The 15,988-nt window shown below is 32.4% G+C and overlaps 3 protein-coding genes and 1 non-coding gene across 5 annotated transcripts; 3 read left to right on the top strand and 1 right to left on the bottom strand.

The window, feature by feature from the left end:
• Nucleotides 1-1,159: 1,159 nt before the first annotated feature.
• LOC101267931 (probable histone H2A variant 1) lies at nt 1,160-5,755 on the top strand. The gene is made up of 3 exons (XM_004247157.5): nt 1,160-1,335; nt 1,850-1,972; nt 5,228-5,755. The coding sequence occupies exons 2-3, from the start codon at nt 1,850-1,852 to the stop codon at nt 5,522-5,524; spliced, it is 420 nt and encodes a 139-aa protein (XP_004247205.1). The 5' UTR covers nt 1,160-1,335; the 3' UTR covers nt 5,525-5,755.
• Nucleotides 4,445-4,639, top strand: LOC112942237 (U2 spliceosomal RNA). The gene has a single exon (XR_003248319.1). It is a non-coding gene; the product is annotated as a U2 spliceosomal RNA (small nuclear RNA).
• A 998-nt stretch (nt 5,756-6,753) lies between the features above and the next one.
• LOC101266560 (beta-carotene isomerase D27, chloroplastic) lies at nt 6,754-12,338 on the top strand. The gene is made up of 7 exons (XM_026032835.2): nt 6,754-7,129; nt 7,606-7,745; nt 10,214-10,306; nt 10,930-10,991; nt 11,362-11,468; nt 11,898-11,990; nt 12,072-12,338. The coding sequence occupies exons 1-7, from the start codon at nt 6,901-6,903 to the stop codon at nt 12,143-12,145; spliced, it is 798 nt and encodes a 265-aa protein (XP_025888620.1). The 5' UTR covers nt 6,754-6,900; the 3' UTR covers nt 12,146-12,338.
• A 323-nt stretch (nt 12,339-12,661) lies between these two features.
• On the bottom strand, nt 12,662-15,983 carry LOC101266264 (ammonium transporter 2 member 5-like). 2 transcript variants are annotated; one of them, XM_069288932.1, is made up of 5 exons: nt 15,780-15,983; nt 14,672-15,147; nt 13,978-14,263; nt 13,028-13,333; nt 12,662-12,940 (listed from the first exon to the last, which is right to left on the bottom strand). In XM_069288932.1, the coding sequence occupies exons 1-5, from the start codon at nt 15,901-15,903 to the stop codon at nt 12,792-12,794; spliced, it is 1,341 nt and encodes a 446-aa protein (XP_069145033.1). In that variant the 5' UTR covers nt 15,904-15,983; the 3' UTR covers nt 12,662-12,791. The 2 variants fall into 2 exon arrangements, with proteins under 2 accessions (XP_069145033.1, XP_019071166.2); XM_019215621.3 differs by having other exon boundaries at nt 12,662-13,333.
• Between the last annotated feature and the right edge of the window lie 5 nt (nt 15,984-15,988).

The raw sequence follows: 15,988 nt of genomic DNA, 5'->3' as shown, positions 1-15,988 counted from the left end.
TGCTGAATATATATATATATATATTTTTTTTTTTTTATATCGTTCACTCACTTTTACTTGTCGAAATGCTAAAAATATGTTAACGCTATCTTACTCGTCACTTTTAGAATATCAACATAAAAATATTTTCATTCTTCACATTTTATTCTTAATATTATTAATAAATTACTTGAATTATTTTGCAAGAAATACTATTAAATAACAATTAATATGAATATTGTGATAGATTAATCATATCATCATATTATTTTAAAGAACGTGCAAATTTCAAACTAAACCTAAGAAGTATTTGTGATGGTAGAAGTTCAAGACACAATGTTCGATTCTTTTTCATTTTACACTTGATTGTGATATTTAAGACATTAATAGGAACAAAATAATAATAACTCCTCATAAGTAATATATTAATTAAGAAACATATAAAAAAAATGCAATACATGATTTGATATGGGAGAGATTTTATTTGATATTTGTATTATGTTATTGTTAATCAATCGATATCAGCATTCAGCCTTCTCCTTTGTTTTCTGAAGTTTTACGTGTTTCTTGACACCAACAAATATATATATATACACACAAATATATTATTTAAGTAATTCACATCAAATTTCAAGTTAAATATATTTAGATATATATATTTTTGCTACCATATATATTAAAATATTTTATATATCTTAGAATATATGTGAACCACACTACATACATGTTTCTAATGTGATTCATATGTATCTACGATATCAAATACGAGAGAAAAGAGAGTTACGAATGAGATTTATCTATATATCTCAAATATATGGGAATCCATCACACTTAACTCTGACCCATGTATCCCGAAATACATATGATTAAAATTAGGTATAATTTATTTTTATATACATTATATTCGAGACAATTTGTATGTATATGAGATTAATAACAAATTTCGCTCGCCTTCTTCACCTCTCTCTCATCTCGCTCACCACTCTCATATGTACATAATATTTCAGATACATGCAAATCTCACTTGCTCCATCCACCTCTCTTGGGCTTAAAATTGGGTTTATTTATAGAAGGTTTGGGTTGGGCCAAACCCCAAATAAAAATGGAGGGCAATGAAAATTTTGAAACCCAAAAAGTCTAAAAAATTTCAGAAATTCCCACCCAAAAGGAAATTGTAGGCGGCAAATAGACGTAACATTCAAAACAAAACCCAAAATTACAATAAAATGTGGCACTAAAAATAAACATAATATTACAGATCTGACCACTCTTCTCTCTTTTTATTATCTTCTTCTCCAAAAAAAATTTATCCTTTGCTCTCTCCTCTCTCTCTCTGCTTAGCCCAAAAGTTCAAAGGTATGTTCTCTTTCTTCTTCTTCTTCTTCTCTCTTTAGTTACCCAGTTTGCTTGTTAGTTGCTGAATGAGATTTGGTTAAAAACCCTAATTTTTTCTTTGGGTAACTTTTTGTTTTCGTTTTTCGTTGTGGGGTTCTCTTTAATTACTAGTTTACTTGTTGGTGAATGAGATTTGGGTAAAATCCCTAATTTTTTCTTTGGGTATTTTCTTGATTTCGTTGTTCATTGTGGGGTTTTCGTATTTTTTTTCTTCTAGGGGTGTTTCCGTTTTGAATTGTTTGTAAAACCCTTTTTCGGTGTTTGGATTTTAGTATTTTTGTGCTGGGTTTTGTTAGAATTAGTGGTATATGGAAGATCTGAGTTTAATTAGTTGATTTTACGGGGAAAACTCAGATCTTTATTCTTTACTTCATCTTGGGTTTATCGTTGACGCAAATTCTGGGTTTATACTGTTCAAGATTGAAGAAACCAGATAACACAAATACTGACCTTTTGTTTTTTGTTTTTTTATAAGATGGCGGGGAAAGGTGGTAAAGGATTGCTAGCAGGAAAGACAACAGCTGCTGCTGCTGCAGCAGCCAACAAGGAGAAAGACAAGAAAAGGCCAGTTTCTAGGTCATCTCGAGCAGGTCTTCAGGTAATGTGATTTTTTTTCAATTACTGGAGAAATGCAGCAAGTCAATGTCTTTTGCACTATAGATTTAGGTTTGGTTGTGACAGTTTTTCTGTTGAAGGGTTTTAGAGAACCTGGTTGAGAATTGCTTTCCCTGTTCATACTGTGGTTGCTTGTTCTGTTTCATTAGGTTTGTGGATGTGTTTCTTTTGTTTCTAAGTTGACTTTGAGAATATAATTTGACAAGTCGAAGACTATTAGCTCTTTATTCAGGTGCATGCATGTGTGTGTCTTATACAAATCACAATGCGAGCAATAATAGTACAGGTTTGACAATGATAAATGCCATTGATGTGATTTGTGAAGTTCCGGTCTGTCTAATCGTCTTTTGAAATGTAATTTGCCCGTGTCTCAATTTCTTTATAAGGCTAAATAACACATGGAACTTTTGTGGATATGAGGATGCATAGCTGCATGTGTGGGCATACTAGGTGAGACAAGATTAGGAATGAAGATATTTGGGACACATTAGGAGTGACCTTTGTGATGGACAAGATGTGAGGTGAGATTGAGATTGTCTGTATATGTGAAGAAGAAACATGCATACACCTTGTTAAGGAGGCGTTGGAGGTTGACATGGATGGGTTTAATTAGGGGTACAGTTAATTTGGGTAAGTATTGGGGAGATGTGACTCGGCAGGGCATGACACAATTTTAGCTTGATGAGGACATGGACCTTACGTAGGAGGATACATAGGTATCTAGTTAGGGTAAATAGTTAAGATAGTTGACAATTGTCTTTCTCCTTACAGGGAGGGGCTTTGTGGTTAGATAGTACTATATTTATTTGCAGAATTTCTTGTTCTTTAATTACTGCTACTACATGTTTCTTGGTGCTTGGTCATTACATTATTTTGCTTTGTACTGTTTGTTACACTTGTTTATTTGTTATGCGTTGTTCTATCTCTATATTGTCCTTTTCAAACTGTCATGTTATGTGTTGCTTGAGCCTAGGGTCTTTCAGAAAACATCCTCTCTATCTCCATAGGTTTAAAGTTTTTGTACACTACCCTTCCCAAAACGTGCGACAATACTATGGTATGTTGTTGAAGGTGTAATTTACATTGTTGATATATGACTAAAATCTCTTTAGTTTTGGCATGACACTCATCTTGAGTGTGCAAATTTTAGAATGAACATGCTACAATATCATGATGATGTACATAGAATGTTGTCTCATTCACGTGACATTCAATTTGCATAAATGATAGTGAGGGTACATATTGCACCTTAATGGTAGGGTAAAATATGCTTTTACTATACCTTCCCCAGACTCTACTTATATGATTACATTGGATATTTTGTTGTGAAATTGTCCAGGAAAGTCACTTGCACAGTAAAACACCTTAACTTTGGAGGTGGCCTCTTTGCGATTGCCCCTTGTTTGTCTTTTTAAAGCTCAGCTGTGAAGTGCACACTCCAAACTAGCTTCTACCTCAGAAAATTCTAGTAAATTCTATGAAATCTGTGTCCTATCTTTCACTCTTGTGTTCACAAGAAATAATGGCAATTTGAATCACCATCCCACGTTGCTTCTCTGACTTCACCTTGCTAAATAATCTCATACTCAGTCTGATCGGTTCTTGTTAATACCAATTCAACCACATAATCAATTAAATCTGGGTCCTTTTCTCATCAGTTCTACTTTTTCTTTGGTAAAAACAACTGCAAATTATTCTTATTATTAACCTTCATGTACCACCATAAGTTTTTGATCCACAAATAAACAATTCAATCCCAAGAATAGTTCAACTACACCCATCCAGGAACATTTTGGGTTTCTTCTTCATCGACTCTGGTTGAATTGTTATTCATGTTCCTACATTACCCATGTTTAGCATTTCAATACTCTCCCAAACTTTTCCAGACAACTTCATTTTGCAGTTCAACACACCCAAGAAATAAAAAAATGTTCAACTTGGGTAAGATGATGTTTTCATACATGTATTGCATAATGCAAGAAATATCACATTGCTATGATGATTCTGTTCACAATTGGTGCTCCTTTTGCTATCTGGAAGTAGTGAGTTTTTCTACTTGGGTTTCAGATCTGAGAGTGGGCAGAGGTTGTTGGGTTTCTTTGCATTATTTGTTGCAGTGATGGGGTGGTGGCAGATTCGAAATGGTTGTAGGTTCTGGTGGGATGAAAGTAATGTGTACGAGGAATGGGAGGTGGTGACATGGTGGCACTGACTATGTTGTCCGGAAAGAGAGGATTGAGGAGAAGAATAAAATAAAACAAACAGAAGAGAGAATTTAAAAAATTGAAGGAGAAGAGCCCATAAAAAAGAATGAAGTTTTATTAGTTATATATCATCCTGTTAAACGATAACACTTGAATAATTAATTACATTTTCAAGTGTGTAAAGTGACTGAGCTAATGTGTAGACAGCTGAAAGCTGCTACATAAACAGATGCCTGTTAACTTGTTAATGCATACCTTTCTTGGCCGTTTGGCTAAGATCAAGTGAAGCATCTCTTCTTATCAGTTTAATATCTGGTATGTGGACCATTGGTTCGCATGATATTATCTCTATTTTTTTTGAGGGGAAAGGTCCATCAGGATAGCCTGCTATCCGGGCCTTCGTGCGTTGCCTAGGTGTTATGCAGCCCAGGCCTGGTGCACCCCACAAATTCAAGTAAAAAAAAATCATCAGGAAATTGTCTAAATCTGTATAGTTCCTCATAACAAGTGATTTGTATTTCTCATGGATACTAAAGGCAACATCTCTCCACCTAAACATATAAAATCCCAGCAATCTTTGTTATAATTCCAAGCAAATTAAGTTGGAATAGATGAATATTTAGTAATTAAAATAATTTGCTTGTAGCATCAATCCATTATTGGATATTTATTTGTGTTGCAAGAATGAAAGATGTGTAGTTTGAGAAATTAGTAATGAAAAAGCAGAAACTGATATGTTCACAAAGTTGAGTATGTAAAGTGACTTACTGGATAAGTTTAGGGTGCAAAATATGTATTTTCCCAAGTGGTAATATTAAATGTGGATCTCTTGCTCTAATGACGTCTTTCCGCTAAGGTTATGATTGTATATGTCATCCTGAATGAGTTTCTTGAACATTTTTGTTGTCGTTGCATTTACCACAATGAAAAGAAGTCCTTTATGATTGGTGATATTATTAGTAGTATATTTACCCCCAAACAATGTTAAATTATGCTTGATATGATTTTTCTTGGACATGTTTTGGGGATCATAGTTTCCAGTGGGTAGAATTCACCGTCAACTCAAGTCCAGAACCGCAGCCCATGGACGAGTTGGAGCCACAGCAGCTGTTTACTCTGCTGCTATTCTGGAATACCTGACAGCAGAGGTTCTTGAATTGGCTGGCAATGCAAGCAAGGATCTGAAGGTGAAGAGGATCACACCCAGGCATCTGCAGCTGGCCATTCGTGGAGATGAGGAACTTGACACCCTTATTAAAGGGACCATTGCTGGTGGCGGTGTCATCCCTCACATTCACAAATCACTCATAAACAAAACCACCAAGGAGTGAAATATGGTCATATGCTGTTGTCTCTTGACTTAAATGACAGTTTGGTGTTTAGCATGTTTTCTCTGTTATCTGGTTTGATATTAGTAGTCCTGTATTTTGATTTAGGAACAATTTCAGCTTCTCAGTCATGTTTGATCTAGTTAAAACTTGTAGGGATGTAGTGGACTATGGAAATGTTAATTTGACATTTATATCGTGTTGCTATGCAGTCAATTAACCTGTTTCTGTTGATGCTTATTGTATGTGAATGGGTTGTTTAGAAGATTGTAGATCCTCCTAACAGACATCAAATGCTCAATTTCACAAGAAGAAAACATTGAGCATCTTCTTTGTACATGCAAACTATGCTCAACAGATTTGAAGTATAGCCAACTTTGGTTCACCAAATCAAGGTTCATTTGTATAGTCATTGTTGACTCGTACAAGGATATAGAGCAGATAGTATTTCTAGTATTGTACATAACTAGTTCAAATTGAAATTGCATCGTACAGATCATGAGAAGTGATACTGATAAAGTGATTAAAACTTTTATCAACCTTATTAATAAAGCTCAACTCTAGTGTGGCTTTGCATTTGGACATCACTATTTATCATGATTAGACTTAATATAACTTTAATGCAGAAGTATAAAAAACTTGTATCGATGAAAATTGAATCTAGTCTTGAGATGCTTATGGTATTATGTTTTATTAAAAATTCACAATCTTTTCTTATAAAGGAAGATAACTACTTATATTTGATATAAACACGTGTTGTTTAGATTATATTCTATTTGATTTGATGTGATCATGTGTTATTCAAATTACATCGAAAAAATAATCCTTTCATTGTTTGATCAAGCTGGTCGACACAAGATAAGTGGATTATATTATATAAAATATTATGTCTTCCACTGAAAGAAAAAAGAAAAAAAATATGAATAGAACAAGAGACTCTCTCAAAGAAAAAATTGCAAATGGCATCTTCTTGCCGACTTCTTCTTTATCATTTTTTTTTAAAAAAAAAATTGTTCCAAAGAAAAAGTGAGTTAAGAACTTAAATAGGATGCATCGAACTTAATTAATTAATTAAGGTACTTATAAACTAATTATATATTAGTTACTTAGTTTCATGATGTAATCATCTTATTATATTAATTTAATATTTCTAATTGATCACTTAAGGTATCAAGATTTAGACTTTGCTTAATATACTCTTTCATTCTCTTTTGTTTGTTTTCTACAATGGTATGTATATGTGCACTACTTAGTTAATTACTTCTCCCCTCATAATTAATTATAATATAAATAAATATGTCCACAATTAGTATTAGAGTCTATATATTTTCTTCTATTAATCCTCTTTCATATATATAATTATTCTCTTTCTCTCACATATGGAGGCAAATCTTGTTCTATCTTACCAAAGCTTTTCAAAAGTTTCCATGAGAAATATAAAGATCAATACATATTATAAGTACAATAAATTAGCATATCCATCAACATGTTGTGTGTTAACAAAGCCACCACACAATAATCATAGTAGTAATTGTCATGTTTATAAAGATAATTGGTTTGATCATCTTGCTATTAATCATCTCTCTCAAAGTATACAAGCTACCACAGGTAATTATATATTTTCCATTTCAATTAGTTTGTCGTGCTCAATCTCCATTTTAGGGTGTTTAAAAAAGAATACCTGTTTCCTTTTTTTTATTTTAACTTTCTGTGAGACATGTTTAAAATCACAGTTAGATTATAAAATATTTTAATTCATTATAAATATTTTTAATTTAAAATCACATGATTCAAAATTTCTCTTTTTATTTTAAATTTCATCATATCAAACCAAAACCAAAAATAAATATTTAAATACCTCTCTTTCTCATCACACTTGACTAAATAATTGGTTGATTTCTCAACCATCACTCAAATTATAGTTATTATCATCTCAGAAAATCAATTTTTATTAAACACAAAATAACGACTTTCTGAAATAATAAAAATTAACAAGTTAAGTGACCATTCAAGAAATCGACTCGAATTAAAAGGTACCAATTCAATAATCTCTCTTATTTCTTTGTTTATAATATTAATTTTAGGATTAAGAAACAAGAAGAGTGGATATGAAGGTTTTGTGGAGGCTGCAAGGGTTGTGTATGTGAACTTTAATTCAACACATCAAGCAAATCTTGTTATTGAATCTCTTCAAAGGGCATTCCCTAAGCCTATTCTTTCTCTGGCAAGTTCAACTTCATATCTTCTAACTTTATTTTATCTTCAAATAATATCTGATTTCATTGCATACTCCGATTACCTGTAACAACATGTTAAAATATTAACTTAATAGTATATATTATAATGTTAATATATGTTTAAAAAAAATATGTTTTACTCGTTGTCTTTTATCTTATTTTTAACGTGTTGAATCCCCTTAATAGAAAAATGAGTTAGCTAAAAGAAAATTAAATTATTGTTCACAGAACTATCCCTAAATTATCATTTAACTTATATTAAAATATCATCTAGAGCATTAATATAACATTTTACGTGTCAACACACACGCCAAAAAGCTCCTTAAAGAAGTTTCACGTGGAAATAAAATTTGGGTGATCAATCGTTAATATCACCATTTCACCACTATAGTATTAGTCCGTTGTGAATTTCATATCTGAACTAGATATTTATCGACCTTTTATGATAAATGAATTCATTTTTAAGCCTCTTTTCATTTTTTATTCCATACATTTTATCATAGATTCAATTGAGGCAATTTTTAATCTAAGTGGAGCTAATACTTAATAGTCAAGAAGGTAACAACAACAAATATTATAATATGAACACGTAAATAATGAACAATATTATGTAAATAAAATAAAAATAATTTCTCCCCTAAATATATATAAAAACTTATGAATCTCCTTGTAATAGTAAAATTAATTCAGAAATTATTTAAATTCATTAATTTAAATATATTAAATCTTCTTATTAAAATTTCCGCCTCGCTTCGATAGGGCGGACGATAGCATGCACGTCAATATTTAGGAAGTAGAATAAAACTTTGGTTTTGTCATCCTTTCTTGTTATTAACTTCTAATAATATTCAATTGCACTTCCACCTATAAGTTAAACCCCCTTTTATATAAGTATATACTAAACTAATATTTTATAGGGAAAAAAAATAAATATATCCTAAACTATCATGGAATGAAAATATTTTCTGTCATATTTTTGGGGATACTAGTGTTTCTGTCATTCAAAAACTAAAGCATATATGCCATCACTATAATGGAAGACTAAATAATGACACGTGACACAATCTTATCCGTCAATCTAATATTTAATAAATATCGATCGGTTGAAAATTATGACACGCGTATATCTGTTAGTATAAATATGTTCTAGTTTTTAGACGGCAAGAATATCGATGTCCCAAAAATATAACGAAAATTATCTGTATATCATTTATAATAGTGTGGAGATATATTTATCCTTTTCCCTAGTTTATATTATTAAAAGGCAAGCTTTGCATAATGGTCCGTCTATATTTAAATACAAAACGTACAAATTAAATTATTAGGTTGAACGATAAAGACAGAAAGAGCATATAACGCAAGTTGCTTTATCTCCAACAATTCAGTAATTATTAATATACTTATATGTATAATATATACATTTCTAATAGTGATGACTATGGATGACATGTTGGTGATGCTTAAAAATAATCCAGGTGTAGCTTTTGAAAGATTATTAATAATATGTTTGTGATGTTCACGTAAAATATTATATTACTCTAAAAGGTATTTTAATGTAAGTTTATAATAGTTAAGAAAGATTTTGTAGATATTTAATAATTTTAATACGAGTTCACGATAGTTCAATATGTGATCATAGATGTCATAATATTTTTGTATATATAGTTATAAGTTTTTTGAAATATCTTGCTTTTAATATGTCCTAATGTTTGTGCGGACTATAAATACTTATCACTAAAGAAAAGAAAAATGAATGAAATTTTAAAAACTCATCTTAAGTAAATTAAGGTCCTATTATCAGTGGCGGAGACAGGAATTTGTTAAAGGATTTCCAGAAATAGCAGCTTGTTATGTTAAGGGTGTCCAAAATATGTTATTTAATCATTTCCAATATCATTTTATTTGTATATATGCTATTTTTTATGAAGGGTGTCCAACCACTATGTGGTTATGCCACTTCCTATTACCCCTTTAACTCATTTTATGTATAATATTGTACACCTTTTGACTTATGTGACACATCCCGTGACTCCACATATTTAAGATGCGTGAGATATAATTGGATGTCACGTAAGTAAAAAAGGTGTACAAAATTACAAAAAAATAAGCTCAGGGGTAAAAGGACATTAGTTTAGTAAAGATGCGCTGATGAGATTTGGGTTATAATTTAGAAAGGTACCTCTACCTTCCCCTAAAGAAAGGAAAAAAACAAAAAATTTCCTCTAAACTTGTCACGAAAATTCAGTGATACACTTATATAACTGTGACGATCTAGAATTACTTAAAAGTAAATTTATTTCACTTCTAATACACATATAACTAATCACATGATTAAAAAATATTCCATACTCACCCCACGTCATCATCACTTCACTGCCACATCAATAATATATAATATAGTTATCAAATTTCCTTTCTAACTTCTTCGTATGATTTCTTCTTGATATTCTAACAGGTAAAAATGTTATTACCGGAATCTAAGTGGGCGAGGGAGTATTGTGCTATTTTCACTACTATCTTCTTTCCTTGGCTAGTTGGACCTTGTGAGGTATTTCTTTTCGAATATGTACGTGTGACTATAATAAAAATAACTTTTAACAGTATTAAATATTGATATTATTAAAGAGTGCTAAAGTTTTTATCGGTATTAGTTAAGTGCCATTAGAATAAATGTCGCTAAAGACTTTAGGGACATATACTAAAAGTGTCAATTGCCGCTAAAAATACATATTTAGCGACAATTAAGAATTAATTTCCTCTAATGATCATTTTTGTTATAATATGTAAGTCATATATAGTTTATTGACTTAACGGATAATGGCTGGATGAATTTTTTCTCAAATAAAAATAACATAAATGAGCAAAGTTTGGTGAACATATTTGAGCCTTTTCCCTTAACTAACTAACAATTATTATGAAATTTATTATTTTAAATAAGCATATTAACTTAAATGGACAGAGAGAATTATCTTTTTTAATAAGGATCTCAATTTTGTTTTATTTGTATATATAAAAAAGTTACCAAAGTCCTTTGACTCTTGCACCGTCCACACATAAATTGTATCATGTCATACATATTGATACATTCTTGATTTTTACATATGCAATGACATAACACTCAAGTCAAATGGTAGTGAACAATAATTTTTAACAATATTCTTATGCTTCTAGGTGAAAGAGTCTGAGTTTAACGGGAGAAAAGAAAACAATGTGGTTCACATTAAAAAATGCAGGTATTTTAATTTTTTCGAAGCTTTTTTTATTTATTTGGTGTCTGATACTTGTATTGAAGTTTAATTAAATTGGTTGAAAAATCTCGTATTAAAGTAAATTAAAGGAGTGCTTGTCACTTCAGTGCAACTCGTGCTTGGTTAATTTTTCAAAGCTCTATTAACAAAGAGAAAAGAACTTCAATTCATATATTGTCCAAAAACCTATCACATATTTTGGACAATGTTGACTACTCAGCTAAAAGTTCAAAGAACAAATTCTAGTGGAATTTTGCTTCTTTGAGATTGTGTATTGTCATGATGATGGCCAAGGACTAAGTATTTTAAAATTAATTCCCAAACCTTTTCCATTTTCACAATATTACTTTTGTAGGTTTTTGGAGGAAACAAATTGTGTGGGAATGTGCACTAATCTTTGTAAGATGCCTTCTCAATTATTCATCAAGGATACATTAGGAATATCAGTGAATATGGTGCCAAGTAAGTATAAACTTATACCAAATACTAATACACACTACTCTAAAATTTCCATTATGTTATTGTGCCTTGTCTGTACGAATAAAGTCTCACATTAATAGTTAAAATGAAAATGAAATGTCAAATACTTTTTGAAAAGTCTGAGACGAATATAACTAACATATATATTTAATAATACTTTGCACTATAAGTTTGAAGATTTTACAAATCACTTCAATGGGAGGTCCCACCTTGATGCCACATCTGTATGAGCAAGTTCACATAAACCTCGTATCGTCGATCCCAACTTATTTGTGCTATTGAGATACATTTGTTGTTATCAATTTTTAGAAAAAATAATAGTTCATCCACTTCTTCTCTCCACATCCAATCATATAGTAAGAAAAAAAGAAGCAAATTCTACATATTAATAAAAATGATGTTGTTTTGCAGACTTTGATGATATGAGCTGTGAAATGATATTTGGGCAGGATCCTCCTCCACTAGATAAAGATCCAGCATTTAGGCAACCTTGCTACAAACTATGTAACTTTTTCATCTACCATAATTATTTCAGAAAAAAACATATTATATTAGTCATGCCTGAGTATGTTCTTCTTCATGCAGGCAAATTAAACAATAAACACCAAGCAGATTGCAACAGCCAAATCAAGAAAAAAGATCATCTGGAGATTTCATAACGCGCAGTGTTCATAATATCCTTTCGATTTATCATCATTTGAAGGATGAAAATACTCTTTAACATTGGTGATTTTGAAAGAGGTGTAAATTCACAGGAATTTATTTGCATAAATCTGATGCATAAGAATGCTAACAGATAACTAAATATTAATGTGACATATTCCAATTGAAATAAACTTTCTGATACAATAACTATTAGTTGAACGACTATATGAGAAATCAACCACTACAAAATTTATTTCATAAAACAATGCTTCAACATATTGATGTGATTCCAACAATTTTCTCTCAACGCTCTCAGATGTGGTTATATATTTATTAGTCTTATGAGTGATTTGTCTTGAAAAAAGCCTCTCCCGTCTCGTCCTTCTTATCATAATCTGAGCTATAACCTCACAATCTGGCTATAAGAAGGCTGTTATATATCCTTTTTAAGAGGTGTCCAGAGTTATTCAAAGACAGATAATATGAATCGAAGACAGTAATAACAACAACAAATTAAAAAAGAACCGTCCAGAATGATATAATATAAGATGTAATGTTGCTAAGACACCTTACAATAGTGAAAAGGGCTTGAGAATTATTAAACTTTTGACAAATATTTTATCATGTTGAAACAATAACAGCACCAGATTCAGTAAACAATTAAAGTCCATAGCCACTTTTAGACAACTGATGTTCTTCAATTTCATGAACAAACTGGAGTTTTGAGTTGTCGAATTTCTCCCCATCACCCCACAATGCATACGCCTCTTCTCCATGTACCGCGTTATCTCCCTCACTGACCTCTTCCTCTGTCATCCTCAAAGGAACCACTGTCCTAATTAATAAGCAAATCACACTAGTGCTAACGACATTCCAAATGAAAACAAATCCGATACCTATCAATTGTACCCATAATTGCCTGAGCCCTGCATTGAACTTTCCACTTTGAATGCCATAAGCAAGGCCTATATACTTTGGCCAATCATCAACCATGTAGAAGATGCGACTCAGTCTTGGATTTGCCAATACACCTGCTAGAATCGCGCCTAAGGTTCCTGCTACTGCGTGTGTGTGGAACACAGCCATGGTGTCGTCTACTTGTTTAAGGAACCACATTTTTTTATGAAGGAACATCATACTGAACCATGGAATGCATCCGGACATTAGCCCCATTAGTACTGCTGCCCAACCTTGCACCACCCCTGTTTCAATGGCGGAGTCAGAATTTTCACTAAGTGGGTTCAAAATATAAATCATAAACACACAAAAAAGGCTACAAGGGTTCAACATCTACTATATATATACGTAAAAAATACATAAACAAAAACTCAAACCTGGCCTCAACTTGCTAGTAAGTACTCTAACTTTGAAATAGTCACCTCAATTTTGGTCTCAATTGACGACTAAACATTTCAACTCGTTTCCACTATGCCTGACACTGACATGACGCATAAATTTTGGAGGTGTCCAGATGATCGTTTTGTAAGTTGGAGTGTTCAGATGACACAATGAAGACGAGTTGAATTGTCTAGACGTGTATACTCAAAGTTGAAGTGTTCACTTGCCAGTTGAGGCCAAGTTTGAGTGTTTTGTTATGTATTATTATGACTCCAGAATATAAACAGTCAATGCATGTACATCCGCTATCTCAAGCTAGGACTAAATATATGTATACTGAAATAACTTAAGAACTTAAACAATAAGTACTCTATGTTATACCAAGATGTGCAATCGTTGCGTTTAAAACCTAAATTCAACCCTCTTATAGGTGAGACTTGAGGTTTTACTGCAAGAAAAACTAGCACTTTGGTAGATGTTACATTTCTTAAAGACTTATTTCAGTTACCTGCTGCAGGCGTAATGCAAACTAAGCCAGTGATCATCCCTTGGGTAGCACCGATGACGGAAGGCTTTTCATAGAAGAGAATGTCTAACATTAGCCAAGTTAGCAAGCTCATTGCAGCACAAACATGCGTGTTAAGGACGGCTAAGGATGCATCAAGGCTAGCTACATATGGATCACCGCCGTTGAATCCTGTCCATCCCATCCATAGAATGCCAGCACCAGCCAACATTAACAATATGTTATTTGGTGGAAACCTCTCCCTGTCTCTAGGTGCCCTTGGTCCAACCTACATCGATTTTTGCTCATAAGAAATTGATGTTGCTTTTCGTAAAAATAATTTTTGTAACAGCAAAATAACTCGTCTATGCATAGATAATATAGAAATCAAAATTCTGTTTCGACATGGTACAAGCAGCTGCCACAAGTCATGTAACCTTAGCCATGTCAGCAACTCGTCTAACATAACATTAACGTGACACCATCTCTCGTCTAACGTGAGATGCAGACATGACTATACTTACATGACAAATTTATGCTTATGGCAACCTTTTGTTTTCCAGGGGCTAATCTAGCATTCTTCAACGTTCTCATTTTCCGATGACATATATATAGGCATAATGTACAAGTTATTCTCCGGTTCAAAATTAACTTTACGACATAAGAGTAATGGGTACAAGAGTACTGAAATACATACCCAATATGCAGCAGTGAAACCAGCAACACCAGAAGAGAGGTGAATAACAAAACCTCCCGAATAGTCAATCACTCCCATCCTGAACAGCCAACCTTGAGGGCACCAGATACTAAATGCACCTACTGTATATGAAAAAGTAAGCCAAAGAGGAACAAACAACATCCACGCGATGAAATTCATCCTCCCGAGCAGGGCACCAGCTATTAAAATCAAAGTGATCGCCGCGAATACAAACTGGAAATAGACCATTGAGGCATTTGGAAACTTGCCAACAAATGCTTGACTCGTTAGGAACTTTTGTTCCAATGCATCAAAATTTGTTTTTCCAAGAAATGGAACTAATGTGTCACCAAAGGCTAATTGGTATCCCCAGCCAACCCAACAAACAAGGACTGCTGCAAAGGCGTAAAGGGCCATCAACGCCGAGTTGAGAGCCCATTTCTTCTTCACAATGCTACCATAAAGGATAACAAGACCTGCCATCGCGACATAACATAATTAAGTAATCAAAAGTATGCTTCAGAGGCAGGGCCAGAATTTGAAGTTTATGAGTTCTGAACTTGCTGTTGAACACGCATATCTCGTCTTAGTTATTGGATTCACAATTAAATATTTGTTCAGATTCAATGATTTTTCCATCTAAGCAAAAGTTACTAGATTCATCCAAAACCCATACTTAGTAGTACTCCTTCCATTTCATTTTTCTTTGTTTTACTTTCCTTTTTAATCCATTCTAAACAAATGTCCCTTTTTTATTTGACAACTCCTTAATTCTAGCTTTTTCACGTGATATGTTTAATAGGACATTCTGACACATTTCACATATCATTAATTTAAGACCATGAACGTCAAAACTCTTATTTCCTTTCTTAAAATTTTTGTCAAGTCAAAATCTGACAAACAAACTGAAATGAATGGAGTATATATAGTAGCTCCACCCGTAGCTATTTCTAAATAAATTTAACCTTTAAATAAGGTGATCACGTAATTCAACATGATATCAGAACCATTCAAATGTCTCTAACACGCATTAGCTTGATTGTTTTTTATGAGCCAAACACGAAAAAATATTGTATGAGGTTACAGAGGTAGGAGTGTTAATATATACCTGGAACACTTTGAAGGCCAACGAGGGTGGCTGAAGTCAATTGCCAAGCATTGTCAGCTTTGTTCATCCATTGGGGATTTGAATCATCTGGTTGATGATTTCTAGGCAAGTACAAGTATGCCATTCTTAATTATTACTACTAATTTAGTTGATTAAGTGATTGCAATTACAGAATATAATTTGTGGACGTGATTAATAACATACATTAT

This window comes from Solanum lycopersicum, chromosome 9 (genome assembly GCF_036512215.1).
Source record: "Solanum lycopersicum chromosome 9, SLM_r2.1".
In the NCBI taxonomy this organism is placed as follows: Eukaryota; Viridiplantae; Streptophyta; class Magnoliopsida; order Solanales; family Solanaceae; genus Solanum; species Solanum lycopersicum.
This window is presented reverse-complemented; position numbering and strand designations above follow the sequence as displayed.

Bases quoted from the DNA above. Each gene is read 5' to 3' on its own strand.
- LOC101266560 (XM_026032835.2), top strand. From the start codon at position 6,901: ATGGAGGCAAATCTTGTTCTATCTTACCAAAGCTTTTCAAAAGTTTCC. The intron at 7,746-10,213 runs GCAAGTTCAACT...ATATTCTAACAG, and splicing joins CTAAGCCTATTCTTTCTCTG to GTAAAAATGTTATTACCGGA. The intron at 11,991-12,071 runs GTAACTTTTTCA...TTCTTCATGCAG, and splicing joins GCAACCTTGCTACAAACTAT to GCAAATTAAACAATAAACAC.
- LOC101267931 (XM_004247157.5), top strand. From the start codon at position 1,850: ATGGCGGGGAAAGGTGGTAAAGGATTGCTAGCAGGAAAGACAACAGCT. The intron at 1,973-5,227 runs GTAATGTGATTT...TGGGGATCATAG, and splicing joins CATCTCGAGCAGGTCTTCAG to TTTCCAGTGGGTAGAATTCA.
- LOC101266264 (XM_019215621.3), bottom strand. From the start codon at position 15,903: ATGGCATACTTGTACTTGCCTAGAAATCATCAACCAGATGATTCAAAT. The intron at 14,264-14,671 runs GTATGTATTTCA...AAATCGATGTAG, and splicing joins GTTTCACTGCTGCATATTGG to GTTGGACCAAGGGCACCTAG. The intron at 13,334-13,977 runs GTAACTGAAATA...CCATTGAAACAG, and splicing joins TTGCATTACGCCTGCAGCAG to GGGTGGTGCAAGGTTGGGCA.